The sequence below is a fragment of the Otolemur garnettii genome, unplaced genomic scaffold (assembly GCF_000181295.1).
Source record: "Otolemur garnettii isolate 467f Iridium unplaced genomic scaffold, OtoGar3 scaffold00091, whole genome shotgun sequence".
Classification (NCBI taxonomy): domain Eukaryota; kingdom Metazoa; phylum Chordata; class Mammalia; order Primates; family Galagidae; genus Otolemur; species Otolemur garnettii.
In genome coordinates this window covers 534,625-553,859 of record NW_003852486.1, presented here as the reverse complement: position 1 = coordinate 553,859, position 19,235 = coordinate 534,625, and the positions used below count along the sequence as shown (strand labels likewise).

General features: G+C 45.9%; 2 protein-coding genes across 2 annotated transcripts in view; one reads left to right on the top strand and one right to left on the bottom strand.

The window, feature by feature from the left end:
* The window catches only part of COPA (coatomer protein complex subunit alpha), a 49,286-nt gene extending 47,749 nt beyond the window's left edge, over positions 1-1,537 (bottom strand). Inside the window, exon 1 of the mRNA XM_023516368.1 lies at positions 1,353-1,537. Coding sequence (XP_023372136.1) covers positions 1,353-1,392 — 40 coding nt within the window. The 5' untranslated portion in view covers positions 1,393-1,537. The remainder of the gene's footprint in view (positions 1-1,352) is intronic.
* On the top strand, positions 1,530-18,000 carry NCSTN (nicastrin). The gene is made up of 17 exons (XM_003795188.3): positions 1,530-1,700; positions 2,919-3,023; positions 8,422-8,545; positions 8,970-9,091; positions 9,817-9,962; positions 11,042-11,192; positions 11,483-11,592; positions 11,832-11,984; positions 12,636-12,740; positions 12,903-12,980; positions 13,377-13,552; positions 15,098-15,200; positions 15,314-15,409; positions 15,692-15,779; positions 16,031-16,185; positions 16,479-16,691; positions 17,225-18,000. Exons 1-17 carry the CDS (start codon positions 1,619-1,621, stop codon positions 17,345-17,347), a joined length of 2,130 nt encoding a protein of 709 aa, XP_003795236.1. The 5' UTR covers positions 1,530-1,618; the 3' UTR covers positions 17,348-18,000.
* Positions 18,001-19,235: the final 1,235 nt, after the last annotated feature.

The following is a 19,235-nucleotide window of genomic DNA, read 5'->3' as shown; positions in this document are numbered from 1 at the left end:
GGCACCTGTATTCCCAGCTACTGGGGAGGCTGAGGCAAGAGAATCGCTTGAGCCCAAGAGCTGGAGGTTGCTATGAGCTATAATGCCACTGCACTCTACCAAGGCCACACAGTAAGACTCTGTCTCAATAAAAATAATAATAAAATAAAATAAAATATATTCTTAATGGTACTCAACCTTCATGATTTAAATTCCCACAAGCTTTAGAAACTGCTCAAAACATATTCTCACTTTAATAATGGCCTTCAGTTTTTAAACTAATGAATTTACACACCAAGCACCATTAATACTTTCCATATTCTTTCTCATTTTAATTGTCTCTAAAAGAGAATAATACTCACACTTTACAGAGGAGGACATAGGAGATTTAGATGTTAAGTAAGTCCTGCAAGGTCCTTCAGCTTATTAACGGATTATAAAGCAAACCCATCTGACTCTGAAGACCAAGTTCCTAACCACTTTGCTTGAGATGCTGCATTTTACTAAATATTCCAGATATATTTTTTCCAGGTCTCATGAGACCTTACTTCTCTGACTTTCCTATTCTAACAATTCTGAAAGACTACTACTGAGATCTCAGTCTTTTACTCTGTATCCCCATCGACCTATACTCCAGTTTCACAGTTGCCATACATAGCAAAAAAAAAATACAAAATGGCCAGTAATATTTGAATTTCAAAACAACGAACAATACTAAAAAAGTATCCACTGTTTGTCTGAAATTTAACCTCAAAAGGTTATTATTACAAGTCCATGTGTCTTGTATTTTATCTGACAATTCTATCAAGCTCCGACTTTATTGGGGTTACAAGCCTCAATCGCCTACTTCCGGGTAGAAAATAAAGCCCAAGGGAGGCACTGGCTGTTGAGATGGTGCAGCCAATGTCCTTAAATTGAGGTACCCAGTGCTCATCTCTGAAAAAGCTACTGACTCAGGTCCTGTGAAAGAAATCAAGGCTCGATCCCTAGAGCCACTCCGCTAACAGCCACAGCTCTCTTTGCTTGTAAAGTCTTAAGAGAAAAAAAAAGTTGTTTGTTGGAAAAAGCCAACAGGTCACGGGGTCTTTGGAAAAAAAGAATAAAAAAGCGACAACACAGCCCCCAAAAGTGAAATAGAGAAGGAACAGGGAGAGGGCATAAATAATCCCTAGCGGTGCAAGAACCGCGTTATAGGTAAATAAAAGCTCGAGGACACGTCAAAGAAGAGAAGGAGAACTGCCCGCCAGGCCTAAACTCTCTCCCTCCCGTCCGATGGGCCCGATGCTGCGGGCACGTCTGCCCATTCTCTCTTCCCCTGTGTCGCCCTTGCCCCGACATCAAGCCTCCACGTTCCCTCTTTTCTTCTCCACTACCTTTGACTCGCGCGCTCTTGGTCTCAAATTTGGTTAGCATCCTTCAGGCCTCGGAATCCGACGTCCTAATCGCAGCCCCGCCACTCCCCGCTGCCCTTCGGACGCTTCCACGTCAGCGACACTGGGCCGCGGCTCCCGGAAGCTCCTGGGGAAATGAACTTCCGGTCTCTGGGGCTCCGGGCCACAGAGACTGCGTCGGTTGCAGCCTAGAGAGGTCGCTATCCGACGGGAGGAAAACCGAGGCTTCCGCTCAGCTGAGAGGCAAGATGGCCACGGCTGGGGGCGGCTCTGGGGCTGACCCGGGAAGTCGGGGTCTTCTTCGCTTGTTTTTCTGCGTCCTACTGGCAGGTGAGGTCTCCTTCCCCGTGAGATTTGTTCTGTGAGGGTAGTTCTCGGAATCGGCCCAGCCGTGAGCGCCGCCGTCTCCTTAGTGGTCCCTTCTGCTCCTCTGTCCCCCCACCCTGTAAATCCTCCTTCTCTTTCGTTCCCACAACAGAAGTTCCCCCTCTGCCTGGACCTGAAGGGTCCCTTCTCCCCAGTGATACGTCGTGTCTGTCTCCTTCCAGCCCGACCCTCAGTCTCTTAGTCCAGTGCCTCATTTTCCCCACAGCCCCGGCCACCTCACCCACAAATCTAAAGAAACAGGTGTGAAAGTTCAGCTTTTTTCTCCTTATATAGACTTTTGGGGATGAAAGCAGGCCCCTACTCTGAGTGCTGTGCAGCACTTAAAAGGTATAGTCCTCATTTCTTCCTCTGTTGCTTCCACTATAAACTCACATCCCTGTGACTCTACCTTAGTTTCTTTCATCAGTAGAGTGAGAGTAAGGTAAGGTCTGAGTACTCTTGACTGTTAAGATCACGAAGTAACAATTCAAGGAATTTTAGATATTTATAATGTACTTAAGTGTTTGCTTACACGCGTTTATTTTCTGGTATATGACTTTCTAGTTGGTTGAGCTCTAAAATGCAAACATTCCTGTATATAACCATGAGTGTGCCCTCCTGTAAATTCATATTGTTTTTAAAGATTCCCCAAAGGAGAAACTACAGCTGCTCACACTGGTGGACACACACAAATAACCTACTGATGTTAAATTAACATCATACCATAAGGTTTCTTCCGGTTCTGTTCACACTCTTGGAAAAATGTCTTAGAAAGTTTGTATCATTGTAATCTAAGCCTTTAAACTAGCACTTTTTCTGAACTATTTAGTAACAAACATACAGGACAGAAAAGCAGAAGTATGGTCACCACTGCAACCAGAATCTGGCACATGTAAGGTTACACACTTCATTTTGACAGATCAAGTTTTCTCCCTTTGCTTCACTGTTACTTGCTCTATAGTGGACTTGGTAATAACCCTTTGAGGCACATAGCTGAGTGCTTTGTAGAGCATTTATCTGTTCTAATAATGTGCCCAAGAAGTGAGAAGAATGGACATTTAATTCCATTTTAGACAGTATGATATTGAATGATTTACTCAAGGCATACATGGAACTAATGATGTAATAGAAGCTGATACCTGTGTCTCTCAATTTTTTCTAATACTTTTATCTTCCAATCAGGTTTGTGCAGGGGAAACTCAGTGGAAAGGAAGATCTATATCCCCTTAAATAAAACGGCTCCCTGTGTTCGTCTGCTCAATGCTACCCATCAGATTGGCTGCCAGTGTGAGTTGAGGTTGGGATGCATGCTTGTGGACATTGATATTTCAGTCTGTGCCTTAGATATTAAGAGAGATCCATGTCCTGCTTAGGAGTCTCAGCACTCAAATTAGACTATGTGAGTAGGAGGTAATAGAGAACCATCTGTCAAAACAGGGAAGAAAATTAATACAGGCAGTCCCAGGGTAACAAACAAGATAGGTTCTGTAGGTTTGTTCTTAAGTTGAATTTGTATGTAAGTTGGAACAGGTATATTTACCCATTACCTGTAACAGCCACCATTTGTAAGTATAAGTTATTTATAAATCACATGTTTGTAACTAGAGGACTGCCAGCGAGAATAACATTTAGTAAACGCTGGATACCAAGACTTTGACATGTATCTCATTTTATTTCTCCCACCCTAAATTAACTCATAAGTGCATTTCATTTAACCCTGCAAATCCCCCCCCATGAAGTAGGTCTTATTATTATTGTCATTTTACAAATGATATAAGTAAGACTTAGAGAAATTGAGTAATTTTCCCAAGATCATACTGGTAAGGAAGCCAGAATTTAAAACCTTGTAAACTTAAGGTTAAAAACAAGTTCTAAGCCAGGACTCTTAGTCACCTGCTAATACTGTTTTCTGAAGTGAAAGAAGTCTTGTGTTCTATAGAGGCCAGTTATCTCCTACAGTCTGAGTGAACTTTTTGGAAACAGTTGGGCTTTTTTTTTTTTTTTTTTTTTTTTGAGACAGAGCCTCAACCTGTCGTCCTGGGTAAAGTGCTGTGGCATTACAGCTCACAGCAACCTCCAACTCCTGGGCTCAAGCGATTCTTCTGCCTCTGCCTCCCAAGTAGCTGGGACTATAGGTGCCCACCACAGTGCCTGATTTTTTGGTTGCAGCTGTCATAGTTGTTTGGCAGGCTCCGGCTGGATTCAAATCCACTGGCTCAGGTATATGTGGCTGGCACCTTAGCTGGTTGAGCCACAGGCGCCAAGCTACAGTTGGGCTTCTTAAAGACAATGAACTATTTGAAAAAAAGGCATTGAAAATGCAAGAGGAATTAGTGAAGCATTCAAATTTATCTTTCTGTCTTTCTTTCTTTTGAGACAGAGTCTCACTTTGTCACCCTCAGTAGAGCACTGTGGCATCACAGCTCCCCAGCAACCTCAAACTCTTGAACTTAAGCGATTCTTTTGCTTTAGCTAGGAGTACAGGCACCCACCATAATGCCCAGCTACTTTTTGGTTGTAGTTGTCGTTATTTGGCAGGTCTGGGCTGGATTTGAACCTGCCAGCTCTAGTGTATGTGGCTGGCTCCCTAGCCACTGAGCTACAGGTGCTGAGCCTATCTTTATGCTTTATAAATGTGTTCCAAAATAAGATACCATGGCACCGTAGTTCTAAAACCTATAGAAATTATAGAAAGTGGGAGAAAGTTGTGAGCTGAAGGCTAACCTGCTATCTTCAGGTTTTATCCTTTCAAGGGGAGTAGTACTCTTAGAGTGTAGTTTTAGAGGTAAGCAGGAAGTTTAGGGTCTGGCCTTGGCTTCTTCATCATCAATTTGATAACATCTGAATTCAACTTAACTCCTATAATAATGGTTGGAATAGTCTTGTTCAAAGCTGAAAGCCATACTGCCTTTTAGTAGATGTTTATTGATAATGCTGAGTAAGTACTGTCGTCTCAGCAGTACTGTGCAACTGCCTGAAACCTTCCAATTTGGTAGGAAAGAGCTGAACCACTGGCAAGTAAAAGACTTGCTCAGAAAGGCAGTTACTAGTTCTCTACCCATCCTTCCCTGAGCTATACTGTATGTCAGTTTTCCCATGTCCTTGCTACATGAAGCACTGGGAGTAGGTTGATTGGTTCCAAATAGCCTCAAATAAGGTTTTTGTTGAACTTAGTTTCCATACCAGTTTTATGGGCGGAAGAGAACTGTGTCCAGTGTAGGCTAAGAGCCAGTTTTGCTGTAACTTCTCTATAAGTACAAAAGACCTGGACTCCCTTCTTTTAGAACTAGGTTCCATTCTTCTAGAACTAGAAATCCCCTTTGAGAATGAGCCATTTTGCTGTGTTCTTAGAATAGCTCTGTGGGAAGCAATGTAGCAACCTCTAAAGCCAAAGGCCAATACAGAAAAACAAGAGGGGAGAAGCTGGACTATGACCACTTCCTCATTAAGATCTTGTTTCCTGTTCAACTTGCTTTTTTTTTTTGAGACAGAGTCTTACTTTGTCACCCTTGGTAGAGTGTTGTGGCAACATAGCTCATAGCCACCTCAAACCCTTGGGCTCAAGCAATTCTCTTGACCCAGTGTCCCAAGTAGCAGGGACCACAGGCACCTGCCACAATGCCCAGTTATTTATTTATTTATTTATTTATTTTGAGACAGGGTCTTGGTCTTGCTTAGCCTGGTCTTGAACTCCTGAGCTCAAGCTGTGTACCCACTTTGGCCTCCCAGAGTGCTGGGATTATAGACTTGTGCCACCTTGCCTGGTCCAACCTGCTTATTTATTAGTCTTACTTCATCATATCTGTGTGTTCTGAGCAGGCTCCCTCTTTAATTAGGATTGCTAACATGATAAAGGTAAGGTGAAAACCATATTTGATTTCTGATTATAATGCCCTGTTTCTGTTAGACCCTTTAAAGTCTTCAATGGGAGCTATGTATAGGTTTCTTTTTCCTTGTTCTTTCCTTTTTAGATCTGTCCTCCAGTATGACATCAATAGGGATAGAAAATCATCTCCTTATTGAAGGCCCAGAAAAAATAAGCAAGTTACTAAAGACTATACAGTCACTACTTAGAATCCAGATTAGAATCCAGGTTTTTTTTTTTTTTTTTAGTCTAGTATCGTTGCGTCTTTCCTTCTTCTCCCTGGAACTGAAATTATGTATTTTTTGTTTACTTTCCCTTTCCCATGTTTTAAATACTATGGCAAAATTGTTGGGGTTTGTTTTACTTAGAAATTCCATTGGTATCTGGATCTTTTTTTGTTTTGTGGTTTTGTTTTGTTTTGTTTTTGAGACAGAGTCTATGTCACCCTCAGTCGAGTGCTGTGGCATCACAGCTCATAGCAATCTCAAACTCTTGGGCTTAAGCAATTCTCTTGCCTCAGTCTCCCTAGTAGCTGGGACTACAGGTGCCTGCCACATTGTCTGGCTATTTTTTTGTTGCAATTGTCATTGTTGTTTAGCTGGCCCGGGCCAGGTTTGAACCCACCAGACTCAGTGTATGTGGCTGGCGTCCTACCCACTGAGCTATGGGCACTGCCGGTTTTTGGCTTTTTGAGACAGAGTCTCACTGTGTTGTCCTGGGTAGAGTGCTATGGCATCATCATACCTCACAGCAACCTCAAACTCCTGGGCTCAAGTGATCCTCTTGCCTCAGTCTCTCTAGTAGCTAAGACTACAGGTGCCTGCCACAACACCCATCTAGTTTTTCTGTTTTTAGTAGAGATGGGATCTTGTTTTTGCTCAGGCTGGTCTAAAACTCCTGAGCCCAAGCAATCATCCACTTTGGCCTCCCAGAGTGTTAGGATTATAGGCATGAGCCATCATGCCCAGACTGGATCTTTTTTTTTTTGGCCAGGGACCGAGTTTGAACCCACCACCTCCAGTATATGGGGCTGGCACCCTACCCCTTTGAGCCACAGGTACCACCTGCCTGGATCTTTTTTTGAGACAAACTCTTACTCTGTTATCCAGACTGAAATGCCATTGTGTCAACCTAACAGAACCTCAAACTCTTGGGCTCAAGTGATCCTCCTGCCTCAGCCACCCAAGTAGCTGGGACTACAGGCACCTACAACAATGCCTTGCTGATTTTTCTATTTTTATGATGCCTGGATAATTTTTCTATTTTTAGTAGAGATAGGGGTCTCCCTCTTGCTCAGGCTGGTCTCAAACTCCTGACTTCAAGTGATCCACCCACTTCGGCTGCCCAGAGTGCTAGGATTACAGAGTGCTAGGTGAGCTACCATGCCCAGCCTTAGTATCTGGATCTTAAGTTGTTCCAGACTCTGCTTTTTCTCCATATTTTATTATCACTGACATGACCTTACTAAGTATTTACTATATATAAGACATAGTTGAATGTTGGAGATAAGGCCTCCATGTCCAGATTTCTTCAGATCTCATAGGGGAAAAATGTCTGCTTAGCTGGTAGTCTGGAAGTTCCTATGGTTTATACCTCATGCATTTACAAGTATGGGGTGCCCATAAAGTTCATGTGCAATTTAAAATTGCACATAAACTTTATGGCTACCACCCTGTATTTCAGTGCCTTGGTCCCAAATCACATGTCTTGTGTCAGACTATATATAATAAGGAACCACATACAGCATATTTTTTAAAAGTACATATGCCTGGCCCCTGCCTTTACTAATTTTAATTTAGTATATCCTAATTAAAGCCCAAGCATCTATATTATTTCAAACCCCAAAGTTGTTCTGACACACAGCCAGGGCTGAGAACTACTAGTCTAAAATTATTTATGACTAACACAGCAAATTTTCTGTGGGAAGGAGACTCACAGGGAGACCCTGGGATATCCCTGTGTGGATCACTAGGGATTTGAGAGGTATTACCTAATGCCTTGAATTACATAGAATTCTAGGCATTCTGGACTATGGATCATTCATACTCTAGAGCAGTGCTTCCCAATCTTTGCAGATGATAAAACACATAGAAAACCTTATTTGTTCAGCTTCCTGGCACATAGGGAAATGGATGATACTTGCAGGGCCTTCCTGGAGTAAATGATAAGTTTGCTCCTGGCTGGAGGTGACCAGCCTAGGGACATTGGAAACCCTAGGCCCCCAGGAATGAGAGGAATGGATTAGGCACATCTCTAATCCATTCAAGGCCTGTTAATTGGGAAGCTCTGTTCCTCAGAGTTCTTGATTAACCTCACCTATAATTGGCCAAAAGCAAGTAAAGTCATTCCCAAATAGGGCAAAGGAATGGCGATCCAGGAAGGCTACTGAGGCCAAGGGAATCTACACATATGTTTTCACAAAGGAAGATTCAAAGCTAGAACTCCGAGCTAGAGATCTAGAGCCTGGCATTTCCTGGATGAAATACAGGTTTGAAAACTTTGGTGTTTACTGTTTTAGAATCTTACATATGTGGCTAAATGAGGTTGGGGGAAGAGGGTAGGAAAATGAAGTTCATAGAGCCTTTCTGTCATTTAATGAGCAAGTGTTTAATGAGTCTTCATGGGCTCTTTTGTCCTCCATTCCCTCCTGATGACCTTCAAGTGGAGCTGGGGAAATTCAGCTTTTCAGTTCAAATCCAGAGGTGCCTATATTTACCCAAATATGTTGTGTCTTTGAAATAAAATATTTGCAGAATCAGTGAGGCAGAGTTGGAATTGTCAACTGTGGGGGCTTTAACTTGTCTCATTCTGTCCTGGCAGCTTCAATTAGCGGAGACACAGGGGTCATCCATGTAGTGGAGAAAGAAGAGGACCTGCAGTGGGTATTGACTGATGGCCCCAACCCTCCTTACATGGTTCTGCTGGAGGGCAATCTCTTTACTGGGTAAGAGCTAGATATTTTTGCTGGAACAGTGCATCCAGACAGGGAAAGATTTGGTGAATAGTCCTCACACTTGGTGAAAACTTCTCTTGGCTACCCTGGTCTGGTCAGGGTCAGAAGGAAGGGGGTAACATCAAGGGGAACCATCTTGATGGCCTTAAAAATGGAGATTTAGTGAGTAAGGACCCCCAGGGAGATAGAGTCCCCAGGGTCACTCAGGGACAAGGTAAATGAAATTAAGCCTTGAGCTCAGATTGGGTCATATAGTCCAGACTCAGAAGTTAAAACTGAAAAAAGACGAAATGAGTCAACAGTCTAATTCCCATGGGATGAGAATTCCCCTCATTCCCATTTGTTGTGGAGGGCAGGATGTCAGGCTGTCTGATACCTTTCTTTCTTCCATTATGCCATTCCTTCCCTATTCCAGGGATTTAATGGAGAAGCTGAAGGGGAGGACCAGCCGAATTGCTGGTCTGGCAGTGTCCCTGTCCAAGCCCAGTCCTGCCTCAGGCTTCTCTCCTAGTGTGCAGTGCCCAAATGATGGGTTTGGTAAGAGCCCCAAACAATCAGTAGAGCCTGCTGTCACCCAAGTCTCATTGTTGCTTCAGTCTTGTGTCTTTGAGGGGTGTTTGTGTGTGTCTGTTTACAGTATCAACTACGAACTCACACACCGAAGATAGTGCTTCCTTGTACTTGCCACTCATCCCTTCCCTCTTCTGCTTCCTCTTCCTTTGCTTACCTTCTATTATGCCCTCTTTCCATGTGCTCAGATCCCTAATCTGCCAGCCTAGGGCTCCCTGACACCACTGTCTCTCTATTTTAGTGTGGATAGTGGTAGATTCATGCCTGCTGCTTTGAGTCACCACCTCTTTTTGAACTCTTTTTTTTTGAGACAAAGTCTCACTATATTGCCCTGGATAGAGTGCTCTGCCGTCACAGCTCACAGCAACCTCTAACTCTTGGAGTTAAGCAATTCTCTTGCCTCAGCCTCCCAAGTAGCTGGGACTATAGGTGCCCAACATAGCACTTAGCTATTTTTTGGTTATAGTTGTCATTGCTGTTTGGCAGGCCTGGGCTGGATTCAAACCCACCAGCTCTCTTGTACATGGCTGGTGCCCTAGCCGCTAAGCTACAGGTGCCGAACCCTCTTTTTGAACACTTAGTCCCAACCCTGTGAGGTTGTAGTCTTTCTCTTACCTTGTCCCTAAGTGCTTGGTGTCCCAATAACTTGCCACCCACCCACCCTATTTCTCTACCCCTGTCCTCTCCTTTAGGTGTTTACTCCAACTCCAATGGGTCAGAGTTTGCTCACTGCAGAGAAATACAGTGGAACTCCCTGGGCAATGGCTTGGCTTATGAAGACTTTAGTTTCCCCATCTTCCTTCTTGAAGATGAAAATGAAACCAGGGTTATCAAGCAGGTAATGACTCTCCCAGCTCCTTACAATTCCAGTTAGAAACTGAAGACTGTTTTTCAGGCTCTCCTCCCGTGCAGAAGGAGTCTAATTCTACTAGGGTACCTTCTGAAGACAGTTGCTCCAAAAAGAACCCAGAGGTTTATTTCTCTTGCTTTTCTCTCCTGCCTGTTATCACAGTGCTAAAGGCTTTTAGACTGGAAGAAAGTAAGAATATTTGAAAGAATAGGGTGAAGCGAGGCATACAGCTCTGGTTAAGGACCACTACTATGATAAAAAGAGCATTTGGTTAGGAATCAAGAGAGTTAGTTTGGTAAAATTTCTGAGGTTCTTTTTAGCTCTAGTATGTTTTGATTCTAGTCTAGTTTTTTGCATTTGGATCTATAGAGCAGTTAAGAGATTTGTCCATAGTCACATAATGAGTTGATGTGCAAGCTGTCTTGCAACTGATTTTGTACCTCTGTTCCAGTGCTCTTTATGTCAAGTCACACTGAATCTTATTCAGTGGCTGAAGCTCTAATTGAGCAAGGCCACTTAGGTGGGGTAATGTCTTTCTATTTTATTTATTTATTTATTGAGACAGAGTCTCACTTTGTCACCCTTGGTAGAGTGCTGTGGCATCTTAGCTCACAGCAACCTCCAACTCTTTGACTTAAGCGATTCTCTTGCCTTAGCCTCCTGAGTAGCTGGGACTATAGGTGCCCTCCACAATGCCCGGCTATTTTTAAAAACAAGATCTTGCTCTGGCTCAGACATGTCTTCAATCTCTGAGCTCAGGCAATCCACCTGCCTTGGCCTCCCAGAGTGCTAGGACTACAGGCATGAGCCACTGCACCTGGCCCTGGGATGGGGTACTTTCATCTGCTCCCAGTAAGCCATTGAGTCTTGTGCCCTTTTGTACCTCTTGATGAGTTTTTCTCTTTGACCTTATAAACCCTGTGGTTGTACCAGGACAACTATAGCTCAGGGACAAATGTCTTTCAAAAGAGAATGGCTTAAGGATATTGCTGGGACCCTCCTCTTTCTGGGAATTAAGGGAGGGCCTCCATAGCTCCCATCTCAGTGGGGTCCACCTCTCCTTCCAGTGCTACCAGGATCACAACCTGAGTCAGAATGGCTCTGCACCGAACTTCCCGCTATGCGCCATGCAGCTCTTCTCACACATGCATGCTGTGGTCAGCACCGCCACCTGCATGCGCCGCAGCTCCATCCAGAGCACCTTCAGCATCAACCCAGGTAGGGCAGAGCCAAGCCTTGCTGTGTGTGTTTGAGGGGTGGGAAGGAGACTGGGAGGGAGGAAGGATCTGGCAAGGAGCATTGGGTGGGTGAAGTGGAAACAATTCTGAATAATTTAGGCAGCTTGTTTCTAAAGTGGATGGTGGCAGAGAAACCAACCTGGACCGGTTGGTGGAAGAGACTATAACTCATAAAGCCTGGGGGGCCCTGGTCAAAGAAGTCTTCCATGCCTGCTTTAGCTGCCCTTTCCCTTAGTCCTGTTGTTCTCTCACTGTTTATGTCCTGCTTAGAAATCGTCTGTGACCCCCTGTCTGACTACAATGTATGGAGCATGCTAAAGCCTATAAATACAACTGGGACATTAAAACCTGATGACAGGGTTGTAGTTGCTGCCACCCGGGTGAGTGTTGGCTCCTGATCAAGATGGGCAGGGCTGGCACAGAAAGAGCTGGCAGGCTTCTCTCTGGCATGTCAGATTTCAGAGTTGCTATGTTGGGGAGCTTCAAATGGGGAGGAATCTGGACTGTGGGACTCCCAGGTTGTCCTCATTGCCCCAGGACATGTATATTCTCTTGGCTGGAGCAGGAAGGGAGGCTTAGGGCTAGTTTTAAAGTGTGTTTTTTTTTCTGCTGTACCCAGCTGGACAGTCGTTCCTTTTTCTGGAATGTGGCTCCAGGCGCTGAAAGTGCTGTTGCCTCCTTCGTCACCCAGTTAGCTGCAGCTGAAGCTTTGCAAAAGGCACCTGATGCGACCACCCTGCCCCGCAATGTCATGTTTGTCTTCTTCCAAGGGGTAAATAAGGGTTTTTTGGCTGGATGAGATGGCAGGGAGAGAGAGGGATGGTAAAAGGGGAGTGGCTATTAGTTGGGAGGACTTTGGCTCTTGACCTAAGTTATGAATAGGCTCAAGGCTTTGGGGCATGTCTACGTGTGTCTCCCCTTGGATTCTTCATTTTAGGAAGTTTCTACACCCTGAATCAGTATGTTATAAACCCCTGCTCTTCCCCACTGTTTAAGATCTATTTACAGCATACTTTCATTCCCTGGACTTCTTTTCTGCTGCTTACATCAGGAGCCCTGAGGCTCCTGCCTCTTCCCACTGGCATCATAGTCTGGCTGTAGAATAAAGGAACAGCAGCCGTGGCTGAGTCAGAGGAGATGGGGGAGAGTTAGGAAGCAGTCACATAACAGCTGATGTTTGCCTTAGGCCTTTACTAAGGCTGCTTTCCCCATTTCTGGGCTTGAAAAGTCCTATGATACATACAGGAGGGAGAGTCACAGCTGGAAGGAAGGGAAAGTCACATGATTGTGTAAGCCAACCAGCAATTGAGAAGACCTGAAACAGTGGCCTTCTTGCCTGCAGCTTTGATGACCTGCTCTTCCTTGAGGCTTTGCTAACCCTTTGGGACCTCAATTCCTTTTCCCACTTATGTCTTCCCCTCAGGAAACTTTTGATTACATTGGCAGCTCAAGAATGGTCTACGACATGGAGAAAGGCAAGTTTCCTGTGCATTTAGAGAACATTGACTCATTCGTGGAGCTGGGACAGGTGTGTATCTTGTATCCTCCACTCCTTTCTTGCCTAAAGCTTCTGCTATGTTCTATTGCCCTCACTGCAGATACCACCACCTCTTTCTTTTCTTCCTTTCCCCCAGGCATGAGCCAAAACAGGAGCCTGATTAACAGTGTTGCTTCTTCATCCTCCCCCCAGGTGGCCTTAAGAACTTCACTAGAGCTTTGGATGCACACAGATCCCATGTCTCAGAAAAATAAGACTGTGCAGAGCCAGGTAACCTGACATCTCCCCTCATGTCCTGTTTTAGCAGTTCAATATGGACCTAATCCTGCCTTAGTTCCACCAACCCCCCAGGGACTGTGAGATAAGAGGCAGAATTAGATTGGGAATTGGCTAAAGGATGAACACTACAGGTGTTATTCCTTGCTGGGAAAAATCAGGAGCTCAGTGAGGTCCTATTGGTTCCCTGGGATGGGTAGTTCTCTGATAACTTGGTGCCTAGAAAATTACCACTGCCTGTTAAGGACAGGCAAGTGATTAGCTCCCTTTTCACCTTGTGCCATGGAGCATGCAGGGCAGCTCCTCGCACAGGGGACTTGAAGGCCTAAGAGAAACCACCTGCTTCCCATCCCCCAGCCTTCCATCAGCTAATCTTCCTCCTCCTCTCAGGTGGAGGAGCTCCTGGCCACACTGGAGCAGAGTGGTGCTGGCGTCCCTGCTGTCATCCTCAGGAGACCTAGTCAGTCCCAGCCTCTCCCACCATCTTCTCTGCAGCGATTTCTTCGACGAGCTCGAAACATCTCTGGTGTTGTTCTGGCTGACCACTCTACTAACTTCCACAACAAGTAAGCATCACTTGGCCCTACATCCTCTTCATTTTTTTTTTGTTTGTTTATTTGTTTTGAGACAGAGTCTCACTGTTGCCCCAGGTAAATGCCATGGTATCATACAGCAACCTCAAACTCTTGGGGTCAAGCTATCCTCTTGCTTCGGTCTTCAAGTAGCTGAGACTACAGGCACCTGCCATAATGCCTGGTTTATTTTTCTACTTTTAGTAGCAACAAACTCTCCTTGCTCAGGCTGGTCTCAAACTCCTGAACTCAGTCCACTCACCTTGGCCTTTCAGAGTGCTGGAATTCCAGACGTGATCCATACTCAGCTCCCTCTTCATTCTTAAAGAGTCTTTTCTGTATTCTGAGGGAAAGTCACTGCTCTCCCCTTTTCCCACCATTCCCTCCAAAACCTAGGTCACTTTACATTCTTTGCTCAGTGGCCTGTTGACATCAGACCAGTCCTCTAATGTGACTTTATGTTCATCTTAGAAAACCATCCTTGGCCTCATCCTTTCCTAGCAGGGTGGTCTGCTGTAGTCCTGCTTCTTCCATGCTCTCCTGAGCCTGAGTTCCCTGGGGCTGCCAGCAGAGGGCATCATCCTAAATAAGCACTTGGGAAGGCCGGTGGGGCTTTCTGAGTCAGAGCAGACAGCTGTCATCTCCAGCCATCTCCCCGTGCCACACACAGTTTATATGTAATCTGTTCTTGCCATGTGATAGGTACATACAGTTTGATGTGAGGATAAATGTGTCTCCTGCCCCTGAGAGGTCTCCAGAGGAAGAAGTAAGGTGCTGTTCCTCACAGTCAGTCAGTGGTCCTGGGAGCCCTGAAATTGCTCCTGCCAAGGCTTCAGATAACAGGAGGCATCTTACTCAGACTGAATATACAAGTCCCCAGTCTGCCCGGGGTTATGGGGCCAATTGAGTTTCTGAGTGAAAATGCCTGAGCTCTGGTTCTCGGATCCCAGCCAAGCAGCACCTTGTGTGGCTGACTTGACTCTGGGTGGCAGGGATTTGCTGATGGTGAAGGCTGGGAGTTCCCTTCTTTTAGCCTCTCTTATAAGATCTGTCTCCTTGAGGCTCCCCATGCATCTTTATGGCAGTTTGATATAGTGTGTCCTTGTATCTGTGCACAGTCCTGATCCTAATGCCTCCTAGTCCTGCCTCTATTACCACTGCTCTTGATATGTGTTCTTTGGAACACTGCACAGGTGCTCTGATGATGTGTGGCAGAGTTCTCTGAAAATCATCTTAGCCTCCCCCCCACATCTTTGGTCCAAATGATATGGAAGACTCTCTTCTATGTTTAAATACTGAGCTCACTTGCCTTATCTGCCTCATCTGTCAGGCAAGTCCTTGTATTTCCCTAAGCACTGCCATCCTCACTCCCACCTCCCCATTTGCCACACTTCTTCTCTACATGATCCTGATTTTCAATCACCTGTTTTCCCTGGATGATGAGAAGGGAGATACCAAGTTCCCACATGGGGCCATTTGAGGGGGAGAAGGGGAGGCCCTGGCTGCATGTGGCTAAGACTCATACCACTTTCCCTGCAGGTATTATCAGAGCATTTATGACACTGCTGAGAACATCAACGTGCACTATCCTGAATGGCTGAGCCCTGAAGAGGACCTGAACTTTGTGACCGACACTGCCAAGGTAGCACTGAGCCGGGCTGGGCAAGAGCATGGGGAGCATAGTGAGGATGGTTAGAATGCTCATGTTTGAGGACAGAAGATGTGGACCACTAGGCACCCCCTTCCCTACCGCAGGCTTTGGCAGATGTGGCCACAGTGCTAGGACGTGCACTCTACAAGCTCGCGGGAGGAATCAACTTCACTGACACAGTTCAGGCTGATCCCTATACGGTAAGAACAGATGGGCCCTACCCTCAGTTTACACAAGCCTCTACCCCATTCTTTAGTCCCTTGCCTACTGTCCCAGACCTTGGAATTCAGTGTTCCTGTTCATGCCACTGAGGACGCCTAGTGCTGCAGCAAGCTCTAGGGTGGCCTCATCTACATCGTTATGAGCTGTCTTCCAACCACAGCCTATCTGGACAGTCTGGTTCTTGTCCCCTCACTGGCTCTCCACTGGTAATTCTTTTCCTGGACTTGCCCCAAGGGTTTTCTCTTCTCAATGTTCCCTAGGTTACCCGTCTGCTCTATGGCTTTCTGGTTAGAGCCAACAACTCATGGTTCCAGTCTATCCTCAGGCAGGACCTAAGGTCCTACTTGGGTAAGCATCTGGAGTGGGAATGGGACCCTTAACAAAGGAAACGAATAGAGAAAAAGTTATCATTTTGGTTTGATTTTTTATATATTTTTTCTATTTTCTCTTTCCCATTTTCCTTTACTTCTGATGTTTGTTGGATCCTTTTAACCTCTTCGGGTCTTCTGGCTCCTGCCAATTGTGGGCTTTTCCTATGTCTGCCTACTCTCTCCACCTTCCAACCACCAAATCCACCCTTCCCTTTGGTCTGTAATCAGGTGATGGGCCTCTTCAACATTACATTGCTGTCTCCAGCCCCACCAATACCACTTATGTCGTACAGTATGCCTTGGCAAATTTGACTGGCAAGGTGATCAACCTTACCCAAGAGCAGTGCCAGGATCCAAGTACAGTCCCGACTGAACACAAGGATGTGAGTGGTGACGGGTGTTGGAGGTGCCCTGGGGCCCCTTTCCTTTGGGAAAGTTGGAGGTTCTCCTGGGTCCAGTTGGACTCAGGGAATTGGGATGGAGAGGTAGAGGGATATAGCCCTCAGACCTTGAGTATTGAAGAGGCAGTGGCCTGGGTGAAAATGGACCCCCTAAAGGGTAAAGGGACAGCAGCCAGTCAGCTCAGTTGGTTAGAGCACAGTGCTGGCAAAGGGTAAAGGAGCGAGTGAGAAGAGGATCACCTCAGCCCCGTGTGGGGGCCCATCTTCCTATGCAGTTTTATGAATACTCGTGGGTTCAGGGCCCTTTGAGTTCCAACAAGACGGACCGGCTCCCCCGGTGTGTGCGTTCCACTGCACGATTGGCCAGGGCCTTGTCCCCTGCCTTTGAGTTGAGTCAGTGGAGCTCTACTGAATACTCTACATGGACCGAGAGCCGCTGGAAAGACATCCGTGCCCGGATATTTCTAATCGCCAGTAAAGAGCTTGAGGTGAGATGGGGTAGAAGGGGAGGTGGCAATGATCTGTTGGACTTCTTTCTGTGGTCTGTTGTCTCATATCTCTTTCCATCTCCCATTTGCCCCAAATTTGCCTCCAAAACCTACTGCAAATCTCCCTGGTCAGCCAGCAAGTCCCATTAGGAGGCCTTTCTTCACAGATAGTTTGACTATGTGTTCATTCTGTGGATCCTAGAAGCTCCTCCACAGCCCTGACCCCAGCTGGCATTCTTTCTATTGAGCCTATAAGTCAGTAATGCCAGTGCCATGGGAAAATCACAGCTATGTGATTCTACTTCAAGATGCTGAGTAAGTGATACCAGGTGGAAGCAAGAACGGAGATCCTCTATTTCTCTTTTCAAGTGGGGAGAGAAAGTCTACAGGTTGGGGAGGTATTGCCCATGATTGTCCCACGCTTGGTGCTTGGACCCTGTATCAGAGTTCCAGTGTCCTGACTCCCAACCCTCAATAGTAACCCCAAACTGCACCAAGTCCTGAGAAAACCTTCTCCCTCTCTGCCTCCACAGTTCATCACCCTGATGGTGGGCTTCGGCATCCTCGTCTTCTCTCTCATCGTCACGTACTGCATCAACGCCAAAGCCGACATCCTTTTCATTACTCCCCGAGAGCCCAGCGCTGTGTCTTATTGAGGAGGACCCCAGGTTTTCCTGCCAGTTCTGCCATCTACTTTCTAAGTCACTTGTCCCACTGGGACACAAACCACTAGTTTGTCACTGGAACTCTCTGGGTCTGTCTCAGACTGGGATTAACATAAAGTAGTAAAATTATCCAGAAGAGACAGAGAGAGAGAAATAAATTGCCCCCCCTTCTCCATTTCCTCCAACTTCCTTACCCTTGCCAGATTCTGGGATTACAAATGGAAGCTTTCTGCTCCTGTTTAACACCCTAATTACCCACCCTAATTTGTCCTTCTTCAGGTCCCTCTCCCACTTTTGCCACCGTTTACCTCCCTCTGCTCCTCACCCCCTGACACAACCACCTTCCTGACCAGGAAAAAGGACATGAAGGGTTGAATGTCGGGATCAAATTACACTGAGCCCCTGAGGAGGAGGACAGGGGGACCTCTGGGCTGACCTGCTGTCTCCTCCCATCCTTTCTCCAGGTCCACGGATGGCACATTAGGGTGGGCATGCTGCCTGGTGGGTATCCCACCTCCAGCCCACAGTACTGAGTTGTACTTTTTATTAAGCTGTAATATCTATTTTTGTTTTGTTTTTTTTTCCTTTTTTTTTTTTTTGTAAATATATACATAGCAAGTTTCATTAAAATAGATTATCCCACATGACTTGTTTTGCTGCCCTTGATTCTTTCCAGGCCGCCCTGTTTAGAGACCAGTCTGGAAGTCGTGAAATTGTTACCTGCACACTATCTTCTTGCCCTCCAGAGGACCCAACGAGTCAGGCTCTGTTGGAAATAGTTGAATTTGCAATCCTGGAGCCTTGGTCTCCCCCTCTTGTAAGAACAGTGTCAGCCTGGTTTCTTCCTGGTTAAGGTACAGAGATGAAAAGAACATGACGCTTACCCTTGAGTAGCTCACAATTGGAGTGAGGGAATAAACAGACAGACAACTAGGTGGAATCCAGTGTAACACACAGAGTACTTGTAGCATTTCTGGAGTGCTCTGACAGCACATGGAGGGATTCAGGGACGGGGGTTGATAGTCGAGTTATGCGTTCACTAGGTATAGCCGCAAAAAGGCAAAAAAGGCAGAGTCGTGTTTGGGAAACGGTGAGTTACAGAGCATGCCTGAGCCATAAGAGGTCAGTAGGAGGTAAGCCCAGGCCGTATCCTGAGGGCTCTTGGATGGCAGGCATGCTAAGGAGATTGGGGTTTCTGCTAATGGTGGGCATTTTGTAGCCCAAAACAAAAACAGGTTTGGACCATTAGAGAAAGACAACTTCAGCTCTATAGGGGATGTTCTAATTCCTTGGGTCTTCATGGAGGCAAAATTCTGGAACATAGCAGAACTGGTAAATGATCGTGGGCAGTGGCTGAGTCAGCTGAGTGGGGAAGATAACCGGTGAGGGTGGAAGCCTAAATCCCCTTTCTCTGCATTGCTGGCCAAGAGGCTGCCTCTGGTGCATACCTGAGATCAGTGATGGGAAAGCACTGGACATTTTCACAGGGGCCCCAACACTCCTGAGTGAGCTATTTACCTTTTTTTTTTTTTTTTTGAGACAGCATCTCACTCTGTTACTCAGGCTAGAGTGCATGGCATTAGCCTACCTCACAACAACCTCAAACTCCTGGGCTCAAGTGATCCTCCTGCCTCAGCCTCCTGAATAACTGGGACTACAGATACCAATCCCTAAGCCCAGCTAATTTTTCTATTTTTAGTATAGACAGGGTCTCGCTCAGGGTTTTGAACTGAGCTCAAGGGATCCTCCTACCTCAGCCTCCCAGAATGCTAGGATGAGCCACTCTACCCTTCTTACCTTTTCAAATATTGTTAAGAGGTGATTTTTCTCCAGGTTTCTCCCTGAGTTCTCTTAGGGGTAAAGGGGCATCTTTGGAGTT

What these genes read in the sequence shown, in the direction of transcription:
- NCSTN (XM_003795188.3), top strand. Translation starts at nt 1,619, where the DNA reads ATGGCCACGGCTGGGGGCGGCTCTGGGGCTGACCCGGGAAGTCGGGGT. An exon ending in TTGTAGTTGCTGCCACCCGG is followed by an intron (nt 11,593 to 11,831) that starts GTGAGTGTTGGC and finishes TGCTGTACCCAG; the next exon opens with CTGGACAGTCGTTCCTTTTT. An exon ending in ATAAGACTGTGCAGAGCCAG is followed by an intron (nt 12,981 to 13,376) that starts GTAACCTGACAT and finishes TCCTCCTCTCAG; the next exon opens with GTGGAGGAGCTCCTGGCCAC.